The sequence below is a fragment of the Serinus canaria genome, chromosome 5 (genome assembly GCF_022539315.1).
Source record: "Serinus canaria isolate serCan28SL12 chromosome 5, serCan2020, whole genome shotgun sequence".
Classification (NCBI taxonomy): domain Eukaryota; kingdom Metazoa; phylum Chordata; class Aves; order Passeriformes; family Fringillidae; genus Serinus; species Serinus canaria.
Window position 1 is genome coordinate 57,123,354 of NC_066319.1, and position 24,576 is coordinate 57,147,929.

A 24,576-nucleotide genomic window follows, 5' to 3' on the forward strand; every position below is an offset into this window, starting at 1 on the left:
TTGTGGGGAGTTTATTTCCTAATTTCACAGATGGTTTCCTGTGAAGTTTGAAGGAAATTTGTCAAGATTGTTTATGACTTTCAGATTTGCTGCCTTTCTTTTTTTTTTCTTTTTTTTTTTTTTTTTGGTCTCTGATGGAGAAATTGTATCAATTCTTCTTCCAGCACGTTCCTGTTGATGGCAAGAGGAATCAGTGAGAAAATGTGCTCTGCACACCTGCTGAGCCAGGACAGAATAATCACAGAATGGTTTGGGAGGGAAGGGGCCTTAAAGACCACTCAGTTCCAACCTCCCTTCCATGGCCTTCCAACCTTCCACCAGACCAGGTTGTTCAGAGCCATGTCTTTTAAGACCTGATGGACAATATTCTTTCATTGCCAGAACAAGGTGAAAATTCTCCCAAAGTAAGAGTATATTGAGGTATTCCCTGAGGAGTAATTTAAACTCCATTAAGGGGATAATGGGGGGGGCAACAGCTGAAGGCAGTATTGGAGGGCTGCTTTGGTTTTAATTTTTTTTAAGGTCCCTGGGAAGTGAGTTCTGGTAAGGCTTGTATGATATCAGCAGGACTTCATGCTCCACATCATATTTAATTACAAATAACATAGGTCTGAACCACTCATTTTGAAAATCTGCAGATTTTTGAATGTTTGGAGAGTCTAAGAGAGAGCCCAGGTCTATTCCTTTAGTCCAGGAGCATCTCAGGAGAATCTTCACATTCCCCTAGCATAACATGCACTCAGAGCCTGCATCAGGGACTCTGCTTGGTCTCCTTGGTTTGTGCTCCATTAAGGTGAGAGCCATAACATCCTCCACAGAAACTGCCCAAGGCAGGCAGTGATACAGCTTGATGAGCAGGAGTTGTGTGTTTCTCCTGCTGCTGTGCTCAATCCCAGCCTTAAAGCATCTCTGACATGAAAATAACAACAGCATAATCGTTAATAGCAGCAGCAATCACATAATAATTAATAATTAATGATAATAAATGCTACAGTAGACTCGTGTGTGATGTGGTTGCAGGGTTGATTTCTTACTGACAATCCTCTTTTACTGCCAGTCCTCTCCTGCCTACCCAAGCCTACTCTGGTGCCTCACATGAGGCAATCCATCAATACTTTTTTGCTCACATCTTGATCTTGCAGATGTTGTAGGAAATAACATGGAGGGCATCCTGTGTCAAGTTTTTCCTTCTCCCTGATCCTATTCTTGTTCCAGGTCTCCTCTCATCAGACTCTGGGGACTAAGAAGCTCTGAACTTTCAAGTTAAACCTTGAAAGAGGAGGATGGTAAAGTTATAAAGCTGAACTGAGGACAGGAAGTTAATGGTCAGAGTGTGTACAAGAGGTAGAGGCACGGAGAGATTCCTCAAGGCTGGAGATGAAGGATCAGGAGCTATGCCTCATGAAACAGCACAGATACCCTCTCTTGGCTCTGCTGCTCACCACAGCAGTCTCCTGAAGGCAGCAGACTGCTCATTAAACCATGTCTCCATCTGTATTACATTAGAATCAAATCTGTTGTGGGGAGGGCAGCAATGTCCACATTGGATCCTTCACTGGAGAGGAGAGGGAAAGGCTGGTCCTGCAGCCTGTGGTTAAACCTGCAAGCTGGGCTTGCTTTGAGTGCAAGCAACATTTATTTCTACTCAAAACCTACAGCATTGTGTCATTTGTTGTCAAATACTTTTGTCACAGCACTGTAAACAAGTTTGTTCTCTTAAATTGTGTTTCTTGGTTTTTTCACTCCCAGAAGGTGTGATAAATGCCTCATGAAGTCATTTATATTTCTGAAGTTGTAATATTACATTGTGCACACAAGTAAATGCTGTGTACAGAGAGGTTTTTCTCACTTTTCTTAAAAACTGTTATTAGATAGGGAGTGAAGCTGTGCAACCCATTGATTTCACCTCCTAAGCAGACCTGGTGGTACTTCCATGGTGGGAAAGGCAGCTTGATCATTTCCAAATGTGTTAGTAATGTTCTACAGAGCATACAACCTTTTATATAATCAAGACCGGTGGGCTTTCCTTTGGGTACCAGGGGTTAGCTCCCAGTTTTTGAAATAACTTCCATGGAAATGCTGCTTTTTGCATGATCATTTTTCACCCAGTTGTTGCAGTAGAGGAAAAACTTGCAAAGTCAGAAGGAGAAAACAGAGATTTTCAGAGGAGGAGCTGTGGAATATTTGAATTGTCCAGTCTCTGCTTGGTTGAGCATTAATTTTCATTCTAAAATGCTTTCTTTGAGACATGGAATGGAAAGATTCCCATTTTTCCTACAAAAGTGTTTTTGGAAAACATAACCATGCAGGAGGACATTTTAGCTACAGGTTGGTTTGGATCCTCTGTTCTCCCTCTAGGATTTCTGCTCAGGAGGCTGGACCTGCAGCTGCCTGAGGCTTCTGGGGACCACAAAAACCCCCAAAGCCCAGACATCCTAACAAGAATGGATTCAGGAACATTTTTAATCAGTCTACCTTGGCATTGCCCTTTCCAGCCCCCACATCTGCCTTCTGGCTTTTTGATACCAAGCACTGAGGAGCAGAAACCTTTTCTGCTGCAAGCCATGGGAAGAGCCGTGAGAGCTTTTTGGCACTGGGGAGCCATTCCTTGCAGGCACAAGCACTGCCTGCTGCTGCTCCTTCTTATCTTTGTGAGGTTCATTTCAGCTTGCCCCACAAGCATGGCTTTTTACCAGCTGTTCATATTCCCAGGTGGTTTCTTGTACCACGGACTCCACCTTTGCCAGCCTGTGGCCCCGTGTGCAGGATCCCATTCGTTTAGCCAGAGGAGGTTCTGCCAGAAATGTGGCTTTAAAGGAGTGTTTTGGCACCCTTGAAAAATCTTGCAACTAGAAGACCACTTGAGTAGCATTTTGCAAGTTCTGCTGTGAGTTAAAAAGCAGAAGCAGGCGATACTTGCAGATAAACAGCTCATCAGACACCCTTCTCCCAAAAAATTCTTCAAAGGCAGTGTCAGCGACCTGCAGTGCTGCTGTATTAAAGATGGCTGGTAAGTCCTCCTTAATAAATGCAAATAGTTTTGAGTCTGAGGCAGTTCTGGCAAAATCCAGAGTCCTTTTATACCTCCACAAATGACTCAGACTTCTGGTGAGTTGTACTGTTAAGAGTGCAAAGTGAGTGATGTTGCTTCCCTCCTTCCAGGAGGCTAAAGGGAGATCATGGAAAGCTACAGCAGAACAGCTTCTGCATGCTAATGGGCATGGGCAGGATTTTACAGTAGTGATTTTCAAAACAGAAGGAGCCTGACCCTCAAGTGAAGCCAAGGCTGATTTCAATGCCCAAGCCCCTTTTGCAAATCCTCATGGCAAACTGGGTGGTTTGAAGTCTTGGCTCTCGGAAGTGGATCTTGCTTAGCCAAACAGACTGAGCCCCTGTCCAATTGCATGCACATCACACATCACAGCCTCACGTGGCACCAGCCTCCTGCCTCATGAATATTCAGCGTGCATTGCTCAGAATTGTGCCATTGTGGTGGGGTTGGGCAGCACACACACCCCCCTTCCCAGCGAAACTCCCGGCACTTGCAGGACCCTGCACCACACCAGGACCTTTTATCCTTCTAATTGACCAGAACACTCAGTTATTACGTGGTTAATTTGTGCTGTGAGGTATCCTCTGTCCTTTAGCTGGTCTGGGGAATGCTGTAGCCACCTTAGAGCTGGGCTGGAAGCTGTCTCAGCCTGGCCAAGCGTGGGGCTGGCGCGTGCTGGCGAGTGGCCCTGCAGAGGAGGGTGTGTGTGAGAGCTGCAGCTCCAGCTCCACTCCTGGCCTGTCATCCTCCTTCCCACTGCATCCCCATGTGCTGGGGAGGAGGCTCTGAGCCTGGCTGGTTGTTTCTTCAGTGTGCCAAGGAAGGGGTACAGGCAGGAGCAGAGAGATGCCCTTCAGCTAAGGCTCAGGCACTGGTTATACTTAGAGACCTAAACCCAGGGGGGTCAGAGAGTGTTTGGGAGGAGTTGTTTGGTATCTTAATCAGTTTTACATGAATATAGGGTGAGATAAAATGCAGACCAGAGATATCAATGTGGTGGACTGTGGGGATTTGTGAAGGAATTTCAAATGAGTTAGGGACAGGACACTGAATTGCTTTTGATGATGCAATTTATTTTTGTTATCTTCTACATAGGCAGGAAGGGTCAGCTCAGCTCACATCTTCACTGCATGGTTCAGAAAGTCACAAGACTTCTAGTTACAAGACCTTTTAAGGATTTATTTACCAATAAAATACTGCCAACAAGGATATTTATGGTTTTGACCCAATCCTTAAATATTTCATCTTATGGACTCATGCTACAGTGTGAGCTTTCTTAGCCAATCACGTTGTGACACACAAACCTACAGTACTGTACTCTAAAACTCTAAATTTTCCTCTACTAAACTTAATGTGTTTCTGCTTTAAACCACAAATCCACATTCTCACTTCTAACACCTAAGTTTGGAAGCCTCTTCCAAGGTCTCAGATCAAATTCTGTGTTTAATTCTAAGCTTTGGCTTACAGGTCCAAAGTTCTGAGAATTCCCTGCATTTCAGATTCCATCATTGGACAACCTCATCTTTAATTTTAATTCCTGTTTAGAATAAAAAATGAAGGTTGTAAAGAAGGTGGATGCAAGTCTTGGTTCACCTGATGGCCAATGAGAAAATTTCTCATTTGTTTGCCCCTTGATCTCTATTTACAGCACCAGACACTGATGTGGCAGGTACTTTGGCTCTGGTGTAAATGGTTACAGGAGAAAATGGCACTCTGAGGAAGCCAGGCAAAGGATCCCAGCTGGGGCGTGCTGTACCCAGAGCACCTCCTCCTGCTTTCCTTGTTTAGGCAAGGAAATGTAGGAGAAAAATGTGTTTAACTACTGTCTCAGCAAGGAAGCATTTGTTTACCAAGAGAGTGGTCAAAATCTGGAGTTGGCTTCTAAAGAGATGGTCTGTGCCCCAAACCTGTCAGTGTTTCAGAGGCATTTGGAAAATGCTCTCAAAAACATGCTTTAGCTTTTGGTCAGCCCTGAATTGGTCAGGCTGTTAGAGTAAGGGATGGTTGTCGGTGCCTCCACACTGAAATATTCTATTCTATTCTATTCTATTCTATTCTATTCTATTCTATTCTATTCTATTCTATTCTATTCTATTCTATTCTATTCTATTCTATTCTATTCTATTCTATTCTATTCCATTCCATCCCAATAATTTAAAAAGCCTTTGAAATGACTGAAGCTGCAACTGAGAGAGAAAACATGGCTCTGACAGGTGTAGCTCAGGTGTTTTTAGCAGCATCCAGGGGAACTGATACAGCTCAAATCCATGAGGCCTGTCCAGCCAAGGTCTTCCCAAGTCTCCACTGATTTCTAGTTCTGGATTCTCCTTCTTTCCCTTCCCTTCCCAAGGGGCTTTGAGGTTTACCTCCCTCTGTATCACCTTCTGCAGAGAGGTTTGGCTCAGCCCCTTCTCCATAAGGGAGAGGAGGAGGAATGGCTACAGGAACATCAAATCCCACCCGAACAGCTGGACAGGGCCGCAGGGCTGCAGCTCCCTGTCCCTTCGAGGGAGGTGAGGAGAAGGCAGATGTTCTTCCTGCCCTTGAGAATCCTGACAGACCTGGCAGGCTGTGGGTGAGGGGAATGTGCTCCCAGGATGGACCTGGGCACTGGGAGAGCCATGTAAAAATCACTGAACTCCTATCTCCCTTTTCTGTGCTGAGATTTTCCAGCTAGCAGTTGGCACTTCTTTTCCCCATGCCCAAGGGAATATTTGCCTCAGGTCTAAAAGACACAGGATCCCTCTCTCCCAGGTCTCCTTTGGCTGCAGAAAGAGGCCAGATGCTTTTTCATCTCCTCCCTCTCACATGCTCACATTCCCAGAACTGTGTCACTTGGCCTCCATCCATCCATCCCACTCCTATCCTTTCCTTACCTGATACAGCTGAGTAAATATCCCAGTCATTCCATGGCAGGAGCAGATGACTTTCAGGATGTACACATACCTGGTCAAGCCTGTCTTGAGTAACTCAGCATCTTCCCTTTTGAGGAGAATGAGAAAATGCAGTTTGGCATCTTTCTGCATGAGAATGCAGCCCACTGCCAGCCTGCAGGAGGATGAGTTTGAAGATCATTGGAAGGAAAAGGCTTAGTTGGTCATTTTGGATCTTATAATTAATTGGGATTGACTCAGGGAACTCTCTTGGAGTTCAGTTTGTATTTTTTGGCTCAGTTCTCATTTGTTTGCCTGTCTACTGCCTGTGTCCCAGGGAATGTTTTCCCTGGCACGTGTCCTTTTTCTGCCATCAGCAGATGATGTACCATGTACACCAGCTCACCTGTGCAATTTAATTTAATGTTGAGGTTTTGTGTGATAGACAACTTAAGTATCTCAAAGGCAAATTTGCATCAATTTTCAGTACTCTGACAGAGTAATTTTTGAGCACAAAAAATATCAGGTTGTGAATAACCACAGAATCTTAGAATGGCTTGGGTTGGAAGGAAGCTTAAAAATCATCTCATCCCACCCCTCCTGCCATGGGCAAGGACACCTTCCACTTGTTCCCTGCCCCATCCAGCCTGGTCTTGAACACTTCCAGGGATGAGGCAGCCACAGCCTCTGTGGGCACCTTGTGCCAGGGCCTCAGCACCCTCACAGAAAATATAACACCTCCTGTCCAAATGCTCACTGGTGACAGCACCCAGTTGTTGTGCTGCAAGATTTTGAAGTACCTTTACTGAAAAATAATATGAAAAATGGCCAAACCTGCACTCTTGTGTTCTGGATGCCATTTTGTGAGGATGCTTTGAAAGGCTGGAGTTGCATGCTCCATCACCTCCTCACTGTGGGCAATCTGTGGAGCTCCAGCTGTGGAACTCCTGCAATACAGCTGTGTCTGCTATTAAACCTCCTCATCCAGGTGCTCTGACAATGCCGGAACTGCATTTTGGAGCATTCCATACTCCCTGCCCCAGGGTTTCTGCAGGAAGCAGACATGGGCACATATCTGTAAAAGACTGGTCTCTGTTTTGTGGAGTCAGCACCCAGGATCCCAAAACAGGCACCAAGGTCCCTTGTCCTGTGGCTCCCATGCAGCCCACAGGATCCAGCCACGTGTGCTCATGATCCCAGGTCCAGTGCTGAACACTTAAAAATAGTAAAAGGTTCATTTATAGTGTATATTGATGGAGAATATAATTGGATGTGAATGGTGCATGAAGAGAGGAGAGCTCTGTAATACAACAGCAATTTTTGCATTCAAACCCATCTGTAAAGCAAAGCTAATATGTGTAATAGTAATGAGTAATATAACTCATTGACTCCAGGCAAACACGCTGTGATGACTCACAATTTTTGGAGATTTGATGATAAGGACTAAGAGGCTGGATTAATTTTGTTTCTTTTAGTATCGGTGAGTTCTTTTTTTTTTTTTTCCCGACAGATTGCAGTTTTCCTGAATTTACTCTTTGTTCAGAATGATTTGACAAGTGGCATCTCTCAAATCTGTTTGGCTGGTGCTGTGTTCAAGCTGTTCTTGAGGACTTGTGCAGTGTGTGAAATTAAAGCTGTTTTGTTTAGGTTGTCATGAGCACGTTCTCTGGCTGGATGAAGAGTCCTCTCAGAAACAGGTTGTGGGTGTAAACAGATTAAATTCACCTTTGTGGACTGGATATTCCACAATCCTTTTATAAAATTTTGCTATTTTAGTGCCTGTCTTGGTTACTAAAATTTTTTGCTGGAGAGGTTGAAATAAAATATACCAAGTGGGTGGAAAACACTGTAAAAGTTAACTGCTTCACAAATGTAAGAATGCACTGGTTGAAAACGGTCTTATGCACTTGTTTTGTTCTAGCCAGCACCTTCCATGGACAGGGGAAGTTATATAACAAGCAGCAAGCAGAAAGCTTTTTTTTTTTTTTTTTCTTTTTTATTTCTGATTCTGAGGTTGGATTGAGCAGCAAGAGAGATTATTCTGTATTTGAAGGCCCTATCTGAAAAATTATTTCCTACTCATGGAACTATTAAGGAGTGGTCTTGAAATCAGGAGTCTTTTCCTTTCTCAAAACTTATGAAATAACAAAATTTAATTGTCAAAACTTTGAATGGGAAAGTGGTTTATTGTGGTTAGCCCTGAACTTTCTCATTCATTTATCAACCAAAGTAGGAAAACACTTTGATCAAGCATTTGGCATTTGAACTTGTTAAAAACAAATTTTAAAAATGGAATTTTCAGGCTGAGTAAATGCAAGGTAGGTTGAAATTTTCCATTCAGCCCTAGCAACAACACAAACCCCAGCCTGCACTTGCCTTGCTGCTGCAGGAGACCCACCCACCGTGCTGCGGTTGGAGATACTCATCCATCTTATCTAACCCAGGCACAGGCACAAGCCAAACAAGGATTTCAAGTAGGTCATTGGTTGTAATTTCCTCAGCCCGTGGCTCTGGTCCCTTTGCTGCTCCTGCTGAGGAGCTCCTGTTGGTGCTGCTGTGAGCAGAGACATCTCTGCTCCCTGAGGGTCACACAGAGCCCATAGCAGCCACCGCCACTGCCTTGGCAGCTCCTGCCTGTTGTATTTGCTGGGAATGCCCCAATAAAGGCAGGAATGATGCATCTGACTCCATGTTCTCAGAAGGCTAATTCATTACTTTATTATACTGTATTATATTAAAGAGTATTCTACTATACTAAAGAATACAGAAAGGATACTTACAGAATGCTAAAACTATAATAATGAAAACTCGTGACTCTTTCCAGAGTCCTGACACAGCTTGGCCCCAATTGGCCAAAGAGTCAAAACAACTCCCAGCAGAATGCAATGGAACAATCACCTGTGGGTAAACAATCTCCAAACACATTCCACACAGGAGAAGCAAATGAGATAAGAATTGCTTTCCCTTTCTCTGAGGCCTCTCAGCTTCCCAGGAGAAAAAATCCTAGGCAAAGGGATTTTTTTCAGAGAGAGTGAACCAGAATGCAATAAAAAAATCACCTGTGGGTGAGCAATCTCCAAACACATTCCACACGAGAAAAACACAGGGGAAGCAAATGAGATAAGAATTGTTTCCCTTTTCTCTGAGGCTTCTCAGCTTCCCAGGAGAAAAATCCTGGGCGAAGAGATTTTTTTCAGAGAACATGAGAGCCGCACCTGCCTTTAACAATTTATTCTTCTCCCCGCAGCCATCGACCTGTTGTACTGGCGTGACATCAAGCAGACGGGGATCGTGTTTGGCAGCCTCCTGCTGCTGCTCTTCTCCCTGACCCAGTTCAGTGTTGTCAGTGTCGTGGCCTACCTGGCCCTGGCCGGCCTCTCGGCCACCATCAGCTTCAGAATCTACAAATCCGTCCTACAGGCCGTGCAGAAGACGGACGAGGGCCACCCCTTCAAGTGAGTGGCTTTGTGGTTGTTGGGGAGGATGAAAGTTTGGCAAGAAGGTCTCACAGATGGGTGTGTTTAGCAGAAAGATTTTTGAATGTAGAGTCTGAAGAAGGGATAGAAATGAAAGCAAGTTTTGCTATAGAAGAAAAGAATTGCTGGGCCAGTTTTACTGGATGACCAAGGAGGCAAAGGGTGTGTTAGCTAGAAGGGGTTTTATGGCTTAGAGCAAAGGATAAACCCACCCCAAACAAGAGGATGTTTTTACCAAGCAGAAAGAGAGCACAGCAAACAAGCCTGCCAATGTTGCAAGTAGAAAAAAGGTCTCAGAATTTTCCACTGCAAGAAAACTGAAAAACAACTTCTAGCTTAAACTGTAATGTACTGACTTTAGTGATTGGAGAACGGTAACATGAATATGGTAATTATAGTAGTTATGATAGGCTATTGATAAGAGTTAAGGTATAGATTGGTTCTTCTGTATTAAGATGCTCAGCAAAGAAAAGTACATAATGCATTGTAACCAAACCAAAGGGTCTCCAGGCCTGCCTGCAGCTGGAGCTGACAGCTGTAGGCACAGCTCTGTCACCACAACCCTGGACTGCTGTAACTCTTGGATGGAATAAACTGCATTTTGAAGAGCTGCCTGGAGTCCCACATCTCTCATCTAGGCTCTTACAGTGGTGAAGCCCAAGTGCTGCTTTTTTGCCAGATGAAATTCTCTTCTTGCTCATAAAAAATAAAGATATTTTCAAAGTGTCTCAAAAATTGTAAGGTTCTGTCAGCTTAGATCCTGGAGAGGGAAAGAAAAACAGCACACCACAAAAACTGTCATCCTCTAGGACGTGGGACTTTTTTTTCTCAAAAAGAGACTGGAAATTTCAAGCAAACAGAGAAAAGGAGTTTCTTTAGAGCTGGTGAAAATACAGCATACCTGCAAGAGGAAAGAGCATTGTTTCTGAGCACAATCTATTGGGCATAGAGGGCAACTATCGATTTTTTCTCCAGCAACCCAATATCTAAGTGATGGTGGCAGTGCCAATGCACTCCCCACTCTCCACAGGGTCTAGGGGATTGCTGCACAAGAACAGTGATCCTTTCTCCTCTGCTGTGCCAACCAGTTGGTAAACCAGGTCATGGAACTGGTGTGGTTACAGACAAACACACACTAAAAAAGAATCTTGTTGGGGTGCTGCTCCTTCTGCTTCACTTGGGCCAGTTCTGAGCAGTGACTCAGGATGGGGGTGCATAGCTCAGAGAACAGCACAGGAATTTGTGGGGAAAACTGCCAGGTCAGATTTGTGTCCCCATTTGGGTGAGAAAAAGAGAGAAATCCCATCAAGATCAGGCTATGTGTGGGAAGAGAGTGAGGCTGGAGGGGAACAGCCCCAGCTCAGCATCACCCAGAGAGATGGGTCACGCAGGGTGAGGAGGGGGTGCTCGTGGCCCTGGGCCTGCAGGGAGGGGAGCTCATTGCTCCAGCACAAAGAAATGAGGTCTGGGAAGGAGGGAATGATGGCATGGATGGGTTTGAGTGTGAACAGCAGGGGAAACTTCCCAGGTTTGTAACGGGACCTGTGTTTCTGGCAGAGCCTACTTGGAGATGGAGATGAATCTTTCACAGGACCAGATCCAGAAATACACAGATTGTCTCCAGCTATACGTCAACAGCACAGTCAAAGAGCTGAGGAGACTCTTTCTCGTTCAGGACCTTGTGGATTCTTTAAAAGTAGGATTGCTTTAAATATTTTTAACCCCTCTCTAGAGGATAAATCTACATTTCAAAGAGCTGCTTCCCATGTTGACAGGGTTGTCATGAAACCTAGTTTTGTGCAGCTCCAAATATAAAAGTTGCTCTGCTTTTTGATTTTAAATCTGTTTCCAGCACTTTAGAGGTTTGGCATTTGAATGTATTGATAAGTAACACATGATGTAAAAATTTTGCAGAACCAGCTTAGCTCCACCTCAGTTCTAGAAACATCCCAGTATTGTGCTGTTTATTACTTTGCTATAAAATAATGGTCCCCTCTGTTAATCTGGATTTCCTCTGGTGGCATTTCCTTCTATGGAAGAAGATCTTCTGTCACTCCCTGCTGAAATAACTATTGATGTTTAGCCTTATACTCAAGCAGGTGTCCTTTAGAGCAAAGGGAAGGCCATTAAGAGAGCAGACATAGGTTGGGCTCCTAAATTAGTAAAGAATTTCAGAAAAATGTACCTCGTCTTTCAGCCTCAAGTGTTATCAGTCCCTGGGATCACAACTTCAGGGCTCTGTTTAACCTGTTTGGGGTGACCCCTGCCATCATAAAAATTGGATGTAGAAATCTGCCTATGCCATTCTCAATGCAGAGTTCTACATGGATGCAATTTAAGCCCTAAATAGACATGAAAGCTGAGCTAAGGGGGGTAGAAGCAGAACAGAGAATGGGGTTTATACACCTAGAAAAACTACCTAGTTCCTAATGTGCCTTAACAACTCTCTTCCACATCAAAAAAGGCTAATGTGCTGTTATATTAGCTAGTTAAGCAAATTACTTTCTTCTTATGCTGGCACTGGAGGTGATGCAATGATCCATCTTTAATTTAGTTTGCAGTACTAATGTGGCTGCTGACTTACGTGGGAGCCCTCTTCAATGGCCTGACTCTTCTGATAATGGGTAAAAATCAACATTTCTTTTAAAAATCTACTTTTAACTTGAACTCCCTCTGGATTTCTAGTTAGACAAAACAGCCTATCCCTGGCCTGCCTTCCCCTCAGTTGAACCACCAACATTTATTTCCCTTCCCAGTAAATATTCATTGTTCTGTTATGCTGTCCCTCCTGCTAGAGCTACTTTGCAGTTTATGGTTTTGTGCAGCTCCCAGTCCCAGAGCAATGGGGAATTCCATATTTGGGAGGCTCGAGCAAAGTGCATTTTTAATACAGAGCTCCCTGGTGGATCAGCTGACCAAGTGGCACGATAAAGTGTTTGCCACCAAAGTAGGTCTCTCCTCTGGGGGAATGTGATCTGCAGGAACATAACACTGTGCTCCTTTTCTCCCCAGCTGTGGTGTCTATGTTTACTCTCCCCGTTGTATATGACAAGTACCAGGTAGGTCTGCCTGCAGGGTGCATTTGGGGTGCCTCTGCCTGGTTGTTGCCTCCTTGACTCAATCTCCTCTTGCTCTTTGCAGGCACAGATTGATCAATACTTGGGGCTGGTGCGGACCCACATAAACACGGTCGTGGCAAAGTGAGTTCAGCAGCCAGCTGTGGGAGGTTGTGGTGCCCTTGGGGGTGGCTGGGACCTGGCTGGTCCTGGGGACACTGTGTCCTATCAGTGGTGTCCTCCCAGAGAGGTTGAGATCCTTGGAGAAACCCTCCCAGCTGAGTGCAAACTAAGGCACTCCATCCTTCTGTCCCCTTCCCTGCTGTTTGGGGGAACTGTGGGCAGAGCAGCCCAGTCACAGACTGGTGTCCACACTGGTATCACCTGGCCAGGACCAACAGCGAGGAATGAGTTAATTCTCTTCCCCACTGACCACTCCAAGTCTGTTTTTTTTGCATGAGCTGATCAAAGTGGGAATTAGGACACCACCCAGTCACAGAAAGCAAATACCTGGAAGCACTGTGATCTTTAGTGTTTATAATCCCCATGGAACAGGCAGAAAACCTGGGTGAAATTTTGTTCTCAAAATTCTATTTTTAGACTGTATTCCTGTGTTTCTATAGACAACAGACCACAGAGAAACAATGCTGGGGGGAGAATATCATTGAACATATCCCTAGATTACATGAACCACCAAAACCAGGCCTGTAAGAAAACCTAGAGGGGCATCACTTCTTTTTCTCATGGCACTTTAATTCACCTGTTGAGACAACACACTGAGCATGGACTAGAGATTATCCCTGGATGAGAGTCCAAGTGGGGAACCAATGGAAAAGAATAACTGCCTCACCATATAATCCTTTTTCTTCTTCATTTTTTAGGATTCAAGCTAAAATCCCAGGTGCTAAGAGAAAGGCAGAGTAAAGCAGACATCGAGAATTCATCGACTACAGTAGTGCATAATGGGGAAATCTGGAGTGAAAACAGCTCTGTTCTTACACTTTACTGCAAATTTATCATTCTTTTTTTTTTTTTCTTGACACCATAATCTTAGAAACATGAAACTCAGAAGCAGTGCTTTTCCCCTGCTGCTTCTGCACTTAGAATATTTGCAATCACTTGTGTCAAGCACTAAAGTATAGTAAAGAGAAAAGTGTACTAGATGTGGTTTTTTGTGTTGCTTATAAAGTGCATGATGGTGAGAGCCTAAATAATATTGACCTCTTTATTTAAGTTTTTTTTTTTAGTGTTTTTCCTTCTTCTATTGGCATTGCTTCTATAACTTTTAATGTTACATGTGGCTAGGGGCTTTCCTGCTTAGCGCACTTGATGCAATAGTTAAAATTGCTTCTACGTCACTGGGTTGCTGGTTGGATTCATCTTTATTAACTATATAGAATTGTAGACTGATGTTTTAGTGTTTTCCAGCACAAATAAAATAAACAGTAATCAGTACTTATGGTAATCAGTTTTGTATAACTCAAAAAAAAAAAAAGAAAAAAAGAAAAAAAGAAAACAAAACCCAGTACTTTTGTCGTAAAGGATTGACAGGCTGATTTACATGTATGGTAACTGGAAAGTTCCAGCATGTTCAATTTATTACAATTTGTATTACATTCTCTGTAGTTCCTAATGGACTTAATTATGGACTCTGAATATTTGCACTTATGTACTTGATACCGAATGCAGAAATAAATGTTACTAAATGTAAAAAGTTCTCTTTCTTGTCACCACTGGGATTACCTTGACCTTTGGGCACTGGACACACACTGTGCAAAAAGGAGCATGTTCCCTCTTTCTCTCTCCTCTGAAGATCAGCACACATTTGCCCTTATATCACAGGGCAGTCCAACAAGTAGTACCTAACTAAGAGTAAGTAGCTCATCTAATATTTTTACATCTTGATGATCTTCCTTGGAATACGAGGAAGATCTCTGCACACAGTTTGTTTATTTTTGTTGGTGGTGTAGCCAATATCAGGTACATGAACCAGTGTCTCTTCCTCCATTTGCTCCCTGTGCAAACCATGAGCAGCAGAGTATGGAGGTGTCAGCAAAGAGCAAAGGGCCCTTCAGTTTCCTTATCACCAACTCTCTCCTACCCAAACTGCTCTCTGAAATCTGCTCTAGACTGAATCAATATCAAAGCCAAAGGCTGGGAGCTGAAACAAGCATTTACTCTGGTTCCGAGATGAAGTTTTTAAAAATTGGAATTTGTTGTTTGAGAACCATCAGAGGAGAGAAACAGCTGTTGAACATTATCCAAAGTGCTACAAAACAAACAATTAGTTAAGTGCTTGATTTGCTCATTAGTGGAACACACCTGTGGAATTTTTTTTTTTTTTTTTTTTGGTATAGAAATTTGAACATCAAAATAACTTCAGCCAAATTGCTGGTTTTCTCTTTTTCAGTCACAAATGTTTTATGAAGAATTTATTTTTATACAAAGATTTTTAAATATTTATCCCAACTTCGTAAATTTGAAGTCTTTCCTTACACTCATTCATTAATTCACCTTTGTCTCAGTCACACCTGACTAACATTTTGTATCTAAATGTAAAACCCAAATGCACATAAGGAGTTGGTAGAAATATTGGTATGGCTGTGGGCTAGTTAATTCTTGTGACAAGTCTCAAATACCTTATTTTCATTTAAGCTTTATATCTAAATGTAAAAATACTAGGTTGAGTTTTAAGTGTCACCTGCAGCTAGATGGGAACGTTTCTCCTCAATGAGAAACTGATGTCTTAAAAGAACATATATTGCTCTTGATCAAGTGGAGTATGTTTGCTTTAGCAGGTGCAGTTTGCAGCCAGGAGTTAAAATTCATCAGGGACCCCCATTTTTATCTGCTGTGGAGTTCCCTGTGTCTCTGAGGAAGGGAGTGCAGACCATACAAGGCATCCTTGAGGATAAAGATTCACCACCAGAATTCTTATTACTTACAAGATGAGTGCGTGGGCCCAGCATGTTAATTTTGAAATGAGCCCATTTAATGTCCCATCCCCCTGGTCCCATAAATGTGTTTTTCCCTCACACCCCCAGTGCAGTAATATCCAGGACTGGCCTTTTGCAATGCTGAGCCCTAAGCACAACTTAAAAGTTACATCTCCTGCATATTTGGAGATAAAGCAAAATGAACCTTCTGGAAGAGTACAACTATTCTCAAGAGCCTAAACCAATAGAGACCAAGATTCCCATTCTTGTCTCCTCCAGGATCACCCTTTCCCAGCCCTCAGTCATCCTGACCGTACCCCTGCACACACACCTCTCAAACCCACATCCTTTTCTCACATCCCACCTTGCCAAACAAACTTCCCAACATCCCCAGAGCTGCTCTGACTTTCCACATATTTGGCAGTAAAAGCCTGCAAGAGCAGCTGGGGTGGCTTAACCTGGTGGGTGGGACCAGCTGGGAATTCCACACTGGGATGAGGGAGAAGCAGAGGGTTTCAGGCAGGGTTTGACCAGCTGGGAATCCCACACTGGGATGTGGGAGAAGCAGAGGGTTTCAGGCAGGGTTTGAATTGCTGATGCTGTTCATGGCCACCATCCCCTTATACTGGGATCCCAGCAGCACTTTCTGTGATACCTTTGGACATGGAAGCTTGGAGAAAGCCAAGCTCTGCTAATTCCTGGTCCTGCTACACACCTTGCAATAACAGAGTCCCTGTGCATGCAGGGAGTGAGGGTTGGTGGCACCCTCAGTGTCCCTGGTAAGTCTCACTCACAGAGCAGCACCTTGTGGAGGGGTTAGACATCCATATTTTCTGTTTTCAAACAAATATTGGGGAAAATAACCAACACTGAGCTGCACTTGTTAAAATATTTTGGTGAGATTGCAGTAGGTGGCTGAAGACAGCAGAATTACACATTCATGAGCTGTACTCTGACATACAAAGGCTGTGAAGCCCTTTGGCTTCTGATCTCCATTTGCAAAGTAAAAAGCAGCAGGGGGAAAGCTTGACCAGTAAAAGCAGCAGAAATGTGGGTGTTTCTAGGCAGGTGGAGCCTGGGAAGTAGCTCACTTTGCCTGGGTAAAATGCAGGGGATGGTGTTAAACCATTCATTTATCTTCAAACTGTCCCTTGGGTGAGGAACCTGCACATCAAATCACCAGGGATTCAGGGGTCAGCTTTTCCACCTGCTTCCAAGGCTGCTCTAATGAGCTGAGCCAGTGATGGGTGTTTTGAGGACCCACCTCACCAAGGGAGGGTGTTCAGGTGGTTGGAGGAAGGTGTGTGCCAAATTCCTGGGCTCTTCCTCCCTCCTCATCTCTGCATGGTTTGTGGAGCTGATGCTCCCTTTCTGGAGAGGAAGATGAGAGCTCTCCAGGGTGAATGTCACAGGCTTATTGAGAGGCAGGGACAAGAACAGACCAGACCTTTCCATGGCTGGGAGCTGGCTGGGTAATGTAAGTAAAACTTTTGATCTGCTCAACATGATGCTGCTCTTCAAGGAAGATAACAAGTCCACCTGCTGAGCTGAGCTTTGAAAGCCAGCCCAAATGACTGGGCTAATTTGAACTGAAAATCAAGTAGGAAATAGGAGTATGAGGGGTATGAAATCAGGAGTGCCATGCTGGCAGGTGACAAAACTTTGTCACAACATCCACATGAGTTTTTCTCATCCTCTGTGAATTTTAAAATATCTTCTCCATGGTTTCACTTGTACCTTGCAGAAACTTTATAACCCTCCTCCTAAACTGCTGCCTGCTAAGTAGAGGCTCAATGGTTACTTAAAAGTTCTGTCAGAGCTTTTTGTCACTTAAATGTCTGCTCCTGTTCCTTGAAATGACTACTGCATTGGTGTTTCCTGTGAAATGTGAATATTCTCTAAGGTCACTGGTTTTGATTCCCTGGTTCTTGGTGCTTCAGCAGCTTTCCACTCCTCTCTTTGCCTCTGTTACTGATCTCTTTTATGCTCCTTCTCCTTCTTAATATTTACCTAGTAAGAGTAGGATCATGAAGCACATGAGTGTCAGGAAAGCCCTGGAACTGGGAGGAGATAAGAATGTTAAAATATCCTGTGAGCAGCTAATCCATTTGAAGAGAATCTGTCTGCTCCATAGCTTTTGCTGTTTCTCTGCTTGCTTTCAGATGGCAGCTGGCTCCCACCCCTGTCCTGGTGGGCTGCAAGTCAGTCAGCTGTGAGCTCTCCAGCCTTTCCCTCTCCACGTGGGCCAGGGAAATGTGGCAAGCCCAGTGTTTGCCCAGTGCAGCTTTGAGAAGACCAAGTGTGATGTATTTCTTCCTGACTCCTCTTAAGATATCCTTTTCTTAGGCAGAGGATTAAAACTGCTCCATCAGTGTGTGTGGGTTTCCTGGGATGCCAGGAATGGGAGGAGTGAGGCTGCTGGCACCAGGGAGCCTGGCTGGAGCGTGCAGCACTGCAGGAAATGTGGCATTTGGGTCAGGGTGAGGTATGGCCACTGACAAGAGTCCCAAGGAGCAGGAGGAGGAGTGGGTTCTGCTCATTCCTGCCAGGCTTCCTTGGTGCTCAGCACCTGTGGTGGGTGAGGGTGGCAGAGCCCTGCTCTCTGACAGAACAGGGAAAGATGATGAGGGTGGGAACCCTTCTCCACAGGTGCACAGGGGAATGGAAATGGATTGTTGCAGGTAAATGGGCTTGACCTGCTTCTGTCATTTGTCTGAACTGCTCATTTCCTTGTCTTTGCTGCCTGCTCACAGGGGAAGAACCAGGTCACTGTGTGCTGGAACTCTCCTCTGGTCAGCATCTGATCCAAGTGGCTGTCACTCCTGCAGATCCCAGGAAGAGCTTGAGCCCCCAGATGTGCGTCAGATTGATTAATGGGGGCCACCAGCAGGTGGTACCGGCACAGATTGATACACTCTGGGGACACCGAGGTGCTGGGGCCGGCACAGATTGATCACATCTGGGGACAACAGCAAGGTGTGTACAGGCCACGCTTGATAATTCTGGGGACACCAAAACAGGTGGTGCAGGGAGCCCAAGATGATAATCTGGGAGCACCAGCAGTGTGATGCGGGACACAGATTGCTAATCTAGGGGACCCCAGCAGTTGGGGCCGGGCACGATTGTAGTCTGGGGACACCAGTCGTGTCGTTGACAGGCAATCAGATTTGATAGTATGGGGACACCAGCAGGTGTGTGCAGGCACAGATTGATAATCTGGGGACACCAGCAGGTGTGTACAGGCACAGATTGATAATCTGGGGACCCCGAGCACGGTGGGCTGTCGCAGGCATAGCTTGATAATCTGGGGAAACCAGCGGTGTGGCAGGGCAAGATGATAATGATGGGGCCACCAGCAGGTGTGTGCAGGCACAGATTGATAATCTGGGGCCACCAGCAGGTGTGTGCAGGCACAGATTGATAATCTGGGGCACCCGCAGGGTTGCAGGACATAGATTGAAATCTGGGGACACCAGCGGTGTTGTGCAGGGCACAGCTTGATTAATCTGGGGACACACCCGAAGTGTGTTGCAGGGAACGATTGAAATCTGGGACAAGCAGGTGTGTGCAGGGCACAGATTGATAATCTGGGGACACCAGCAGGTGTGTGCAGGGCACAGATTGATAATCTGGGGACACCAGCAGGTGTGTGCAGGGCAGGTCAGTTACCTGTGCAGTCACTGTTCTGTTCAGCATTCTGGCAATCCCTCCACAGCTGGGACATGCTCATCTCTGCATTGCCCCATTCTCCTCTTCCCTTTCACTGCTGCTGCCCCAGCCAAAGCACTGGGAGATGCTGCAGGCACCATGGGCAGGATTAGAGGATGGAAAGAGCTGCAGAAGTCTGTCTGAGGAAACAAAAAACCAAGGACACCTATGCTGACATGCTTTCATTCCTTTTCCCTCCTGTCTGCCCCTCCACCAGCAAGTCAGACTCATTTTCCTTGTTCATTGAATATTAAAGAGGTTCAGCCTCAAGGCTGCAATTTATGCCTCCTCGTGAGTCTTTTTGTTTTAGCTGAAAAAATAATTCAGTCCAGCAAAGCTGATTGTCATTCACACCAAGGTCCCTCTGTACACATTTCCCTTTATGAGGGAGCTGTAAAGAGGATTTAGTTACATTTTTACTTCCTTTGCACAGCCCTCTAATTAAGATGCAGTGATATAAAGTACCCCAGACTGGTCTAAAAATGCCAGAATTATAGAATCCCAGAATGGGATGGGTTGGAAGGAATCTTAAAGCTTACCTGGCTTCAGCACCCTGCCATGGGCAGGAACACCTTCCACTATTCCAGGGCACTCCAAGCTCCATCCAGCCTGGCCTTGGACACTTCCAGGGATAGAGCAGCCACAGCTTCTGTGGGCACCCTGTGCCAAGGCCTCAGCACCCTCAGAACCAAGAATTCTTTCCCAACATCCCACCTAACCCTGCCCTCTGGCAGTGGGAAGCCATTCCTCCTTGTCCTGTCACTCCATCCCTTGTCCAGAGGGAGTCTGGACAGAGACCCTCTCCAGAGTCCCTCTCCAGCTCTCTTGCAGCCCCTTTAGGTTCTGGAAGGGGCTCTCAGGTCTCTGTGGAGCCCTCTCCAAGCTGGACAGCCCCAGCTCTCACAGCACCTTTGTGGCCTCCTCTGGACTCACTTCAACAGGTCCATGATGTGCAGTGTCATCAAAAATTCTTATAACATTTTATAGATGTGCCAAAACCAACACAAAAACGTGTGTAACATCCAGGCAGTGGAGTGACTTCAACAGCAGATGTCTTTACACAAAACATCCCTCATTTGCCAAGTTAGGCATGAGGTCTAATTTAATTTCTCCTAATTCTAGAGATGCTTGCTTGGAGAAACCAGCATCCAGACAATCACTGCACTGAGTGAAAAAGCATCACTCTTGGCACAGGTTAAGCAGAATTACTGAGCAGTGACCAGCAGAACATCAGCTTGACTTGGCAGCATTCAGCAAATTTGAGGTGCTCAGCTAGGAAGATGTGGGCTGTAGCCTTCTTAGAAGAACCTGCCTGGGCACCACCTCTTGTATTCCTTCTAGCTGGAAATCTTGAAGTCCTGGAAAGCTTCTTCACACCTCTCTCCCCTCAAAAACTATACAATTTACAGCTTTTCCCAGATGAAAAATAGAAATATGATGAACTGCAGAGAGAAAAACTCTCAAAACCCATACTCTGAGTTTTCACGTGCCAGCCTAAAAAATCCTGAGGGAGTGTAAAACTCTGATAGTACTACTGTCTCTTTTGAACACCAGACTTTTAGGAAATCAGCTTAAATTTTAATTCTGACATCATCATATAACCAAGAACCTCTCTTCATCTCAAGTGTTTTCTGCCACCCACTTTCCCCCCAGCAGTCACACGTCCATGACTCACGTACTACACCAACAGTGCACAGCAAGAGAAAACATTTCTCCTCCTGCCTTTTAGCCAGAGGTACTCCCACAGCTCCCCAGTCACAAGAGACTTGAGTAAGTCAAGCCTTCTAGGGAGAAATGGGGCTGGCTCTGCTGTGCAGGATGAGCTGAGGTTCAGAACTAGATTTTGCAAAGGAAAAATCAGCCAGGGAAGCCCTTGGAGTGAAGTACCTGGAGTCAGGGTGTCAGGGGTATGGTGCCATCAGAGAAATTGTGAGCAAAGCAGATAAAACCTTGATTATTGCAAGATTTTAATGGAGATCTCCAGGAGCAGATGGGAATTGGTAACATAAAATGAAAATAAAAAAGCTACTGAGCTTTGCTAAGGATACAAAGTGGTGAAGTGTCAGAGGGGGATGCCATAGGGAAGGAGGGGGTTAATCTTGACACCTATGAGCAGCAAAAATCAGATTGTATTTTGCATTGCAGAGTTCTGTCCTGGACTGATAACAGAAAATTACCTTGTTGGTTAGAAAGCTGCTGCTTAGAAACAAATACTGATGGGAAAATACAAATACACATCTTAGAAACAAATACTGATGGGAAAATACAAATACACATCTTAGAAACAAATACTGATGGGAAAATTCTGGTCAAACACTGTTTGAAAATGCTCAGTGGGGCAGGAAAATGCTGTTAGGATTGTACAAGGAATAACAGGACTGGAGTCCAGAAGAGCTCAGCTTTGTTACTTTTAGCAAACCAGAGGCTGGGAAGGGGGAATAGAATTGCTCTTTACATGTACATTGGGCATAAACACTGCAAAGCTAAAATCTGTCTAAGCTGGTGTTTAATTAAGGTGCTAAATGATGACAAAGGGGGGGAAAAATTGCATTCCATGGTTTGTATGTTCAAATTTATTATTGGTCAGGGAAATTACCACTGGCTCCCAAATAGGAGATAGAAACAAGCCCTGTGGATCTGTGAGTCATTCAAGGTGGGGAACAGGTTATGTAAAATCAGAGTGTCTTGCTGATAACATGTGCTGGTGGCAGTTCCCCATGTGGCTCTCCTTCGTGAAAGGAGAATTTACAAAAATGTGAGTTTACAAGAGAGGAGTGAAGGGAACCACACACATTTTTTCCCCCCAGCAATTACTGCACCAGTAAATTCAGCCAGCAGAGAGTGCCTGTGTTTGTTTTTCAGGAAGAGAATCTTACATGGATGGGGATATGAACCAGCAGATCTGCTGAAGTCAGGAAAGCTCTGTCCAGATCACATGAACTCAGAATTTGGCCCATTCTCCTTGGGAAGAAAAGGCTGCTCTTGTCATTTATGACTCACTGGCAATGTCTGGATCCCAAGGAGGATGTTCCAGGCTCAGCTGAGGTGCTCTGAGAGGCACCCAGGCACCCGTGAGGCCATCGTTAGGCTTGTGACAACATTTTAAAAGCTTGTCAGTTCTTCCAAATGCAGATGGTGCTTCATGACTCCTCTTGTTCCCTGGGAGTTGGAAAGATGCTATAAAGACAGATTGGTTTGTGTCTTCCCCTGTGAATCTGTGCCATAATTCTGCAGGTGGGGAAAAGGATAACCAGATTGGATTGAGTTTGTGATGGGTGGGTTCATAGAAACGAGTGCTAACAAACCCACAGGGGTTTTCTGTTTGGTGCAAGTAAATAGAAGTGGGAAAAAGCTACTCCAATTCCCTTCTTAGTTTTTAATAAACTTGTCAGGGTGCAGGTGATTGATGAGATGGAAATTTCCATGCATTTGTTCGGACTGAGGGTTGCAGAGAGAGGAAGGAGGGAGCAGATCCTTCCACACAAAATCACCTCTGCTAACCCTGGCCCAGCACCCTGGGCTCCTGCCCTGGTGCTGCTTTTCCCAGCTACTCTCCCCTTCAGGCTGGGCAGGGATTTCTCCCTCCCCATTTGATGATCATTGCAGTAGCTGAATTTATTTCAGGTGCAGGGCAGCAATAAATCCTTGGAGGTCTGGGGCTACAAATCAGAGCATTTCTGAGCTTAAATGTCCTGCTGCAGCAGTAAAACCATCCCAATTCATGACTTATCCTTTGCTTTTGCACTTTGTGTGTCTGTAACTTATTCAACACCCTCATCTTTGACAGGAATTTGAAAGTAAGACCTGCAGGAAAGGTTTTATTGGACATGCAGAGGCAGCATGATGGCAATGGAAAAGGCATTTCTCTAGGGGAGGGGAGAGCCCTGTGGAGCACCTTTTGTGTCACCAGACCTCTTCTAAGTGCTAAAGGACTGAAATTCCTGTGCAACTTTGAAGAGCTGTTTGAAGTGAAACCCTGGCCTGAAATATCTGCTGGAAAAAATAAGTCACTATGTCGTATCAGAAGTTCTGATTTTGAGGCTGTTGTTACAGAAAAAAAGAGATATTGTACAGTTCCTAAAGACAAAGGAATATTATTATTATTTTTGCATTAAAATCTGTAATTCCGCTGATGTATTGCACAAAACTGTGCCACCACAGCTGTGGGACCATAATACATCCAAAAAAAAGGGAAAATAAGTAGGTATTCTACCTAGAAATGTTTCATTGCTTGAAAATGAACTAACCTATAATTCTTCCTCAAGAACAATTTCTAGATGAGGGGCTAAAGTCACCAGGAGAATGGAGAACTTTGGCATTATAGTGCTGGGTTAATGGTTGGACTCCATGACCTTAGAGGTCTTTTCCAGCCTCAGCAATTCTGTGAGAATAAATCCATTTGTTTACTTGGCCCAGAGCTGCCTGAATTTCAGTCAGGTACAAAAGTGCAACCACCAGGTTCACTGAGGCCTGAGTCCTGCATCAGACTGGAAAGATATTCACAAAAAGGCTTCCTCTTCTTCCTAGCAAAGTTTAATTGCTAATTACTCAATTGGCTGTCATCAAATGAGCAGATGACTTTTTCCCCTCCCATAAAGCCAGGTAAAATAGATCTTCTGCTGTTTTCTGCTATTCCAGGGGTAACTGTTCATCTAGATAATGATATTTTGCCTGCAGGGCAATGAAAACTTGGACCCATCTATTTTGGGGGTGAGCTGGAGACACTTTGCCCACTCAACCACAGGAGAGCGTTGCTCCAGTCCACAGGGTGGGGTGCACTGATTTCCCCCGTGCCTTGCAAACACCAGGAGGAGAGATGGGAAGGTGGGATCAGGCCCTGTGCAGGTGCCTGACACACAGATCATTTCACACCTGGCTGTCCTTGGCACAGCTCAATTTCCAAGGCAGTTTCTCAGGGTGCTGGAGGTGAAGGATGGCCCCAGCTTGGCTGATGCTCCCTTGCTGAGCCATAAATTGATGCTGATTTGGAGTGGGGAAGGTCTCCAGGAAGAGCCTGGCAAGGTGGCAGCAGCTGTAAATATGATGGTGAGAAAGGGGCCAGCTCCTACCAAGCTGATTTTCTCCAGAGGAAAGATGCAGCACTTTTTATTGGACTTTTTTGGGTAATTGAAAAGAGGTGAGGCTGTCCTTCTTTGTTTCTTCTGTTTTCTTTGTTTCCTGCCTGTTTCTCACAGAAATGGTCAGCAGTGCCAGCTGATACTCCCTCACACAATCACTGCTCCATCTTCAGTTCTGAATTGAGGATATTTGTGCTTAGAGCCCCTGGGATAACTGTAAAATACAGATGGCTGCATTTAAACACATCCATGGGAAAGCCCCAAAATGCAGCTCAACTGCAATGTGCAGGCTTGGGAGATAAAATGTGTAAGGTTTATTACTAATCTTTTTTAAACTTTTGTGTTTTGAAAGTTTGGGATGCCAGCACAGTCTCCAAGGCTGGAAATTATTTTATTT

At 44.8% G+C, this 24,576-nt stretch overlaps 1 protein-coding gene across 2 annotated transcripts in view; it reads left to right on the top strand.

Moving 5' to 3' along the window:
• RTN1 (reticulon 1) overlaps positions 1-14,143 on the top strand; it is a 120,604-nt gene extending 106,461 nt beyond the window's left edge. For both annotated transcript variants that reach the window (XM_009101654.4, XM_050975139.1), the window contains 6 exons: positions 9,173-9,380; positions 10,959-11,097; positions 11,956-12,025; positions 12,414-12,460; positions 12,543-12,601; positions 13,339-14,143. In XM_009101654.4, the coding sequence (XP_009099902.3) occupies positions 9,173-9,380; positions 10,959-11,097; positions 11,956-12,025; positions 12,414-12,460; positions 12,543-12,601; positions 13,339-13,381 (566 nt within the window). In that variant the 3' untranslated portion in view covers positions 13,382-14,143. The remainder of the gene's footprint in view (positions 1-9,172; positions 9,381-10,958; positions 11,098-11,955; positions 12,026-12,413; positions 12,461-12,542; positions 12,602-13,338) is intronic.
• The last annotated feature ends 10,433 nt before the right edge of the window (positions 14,144-24,576 follow it).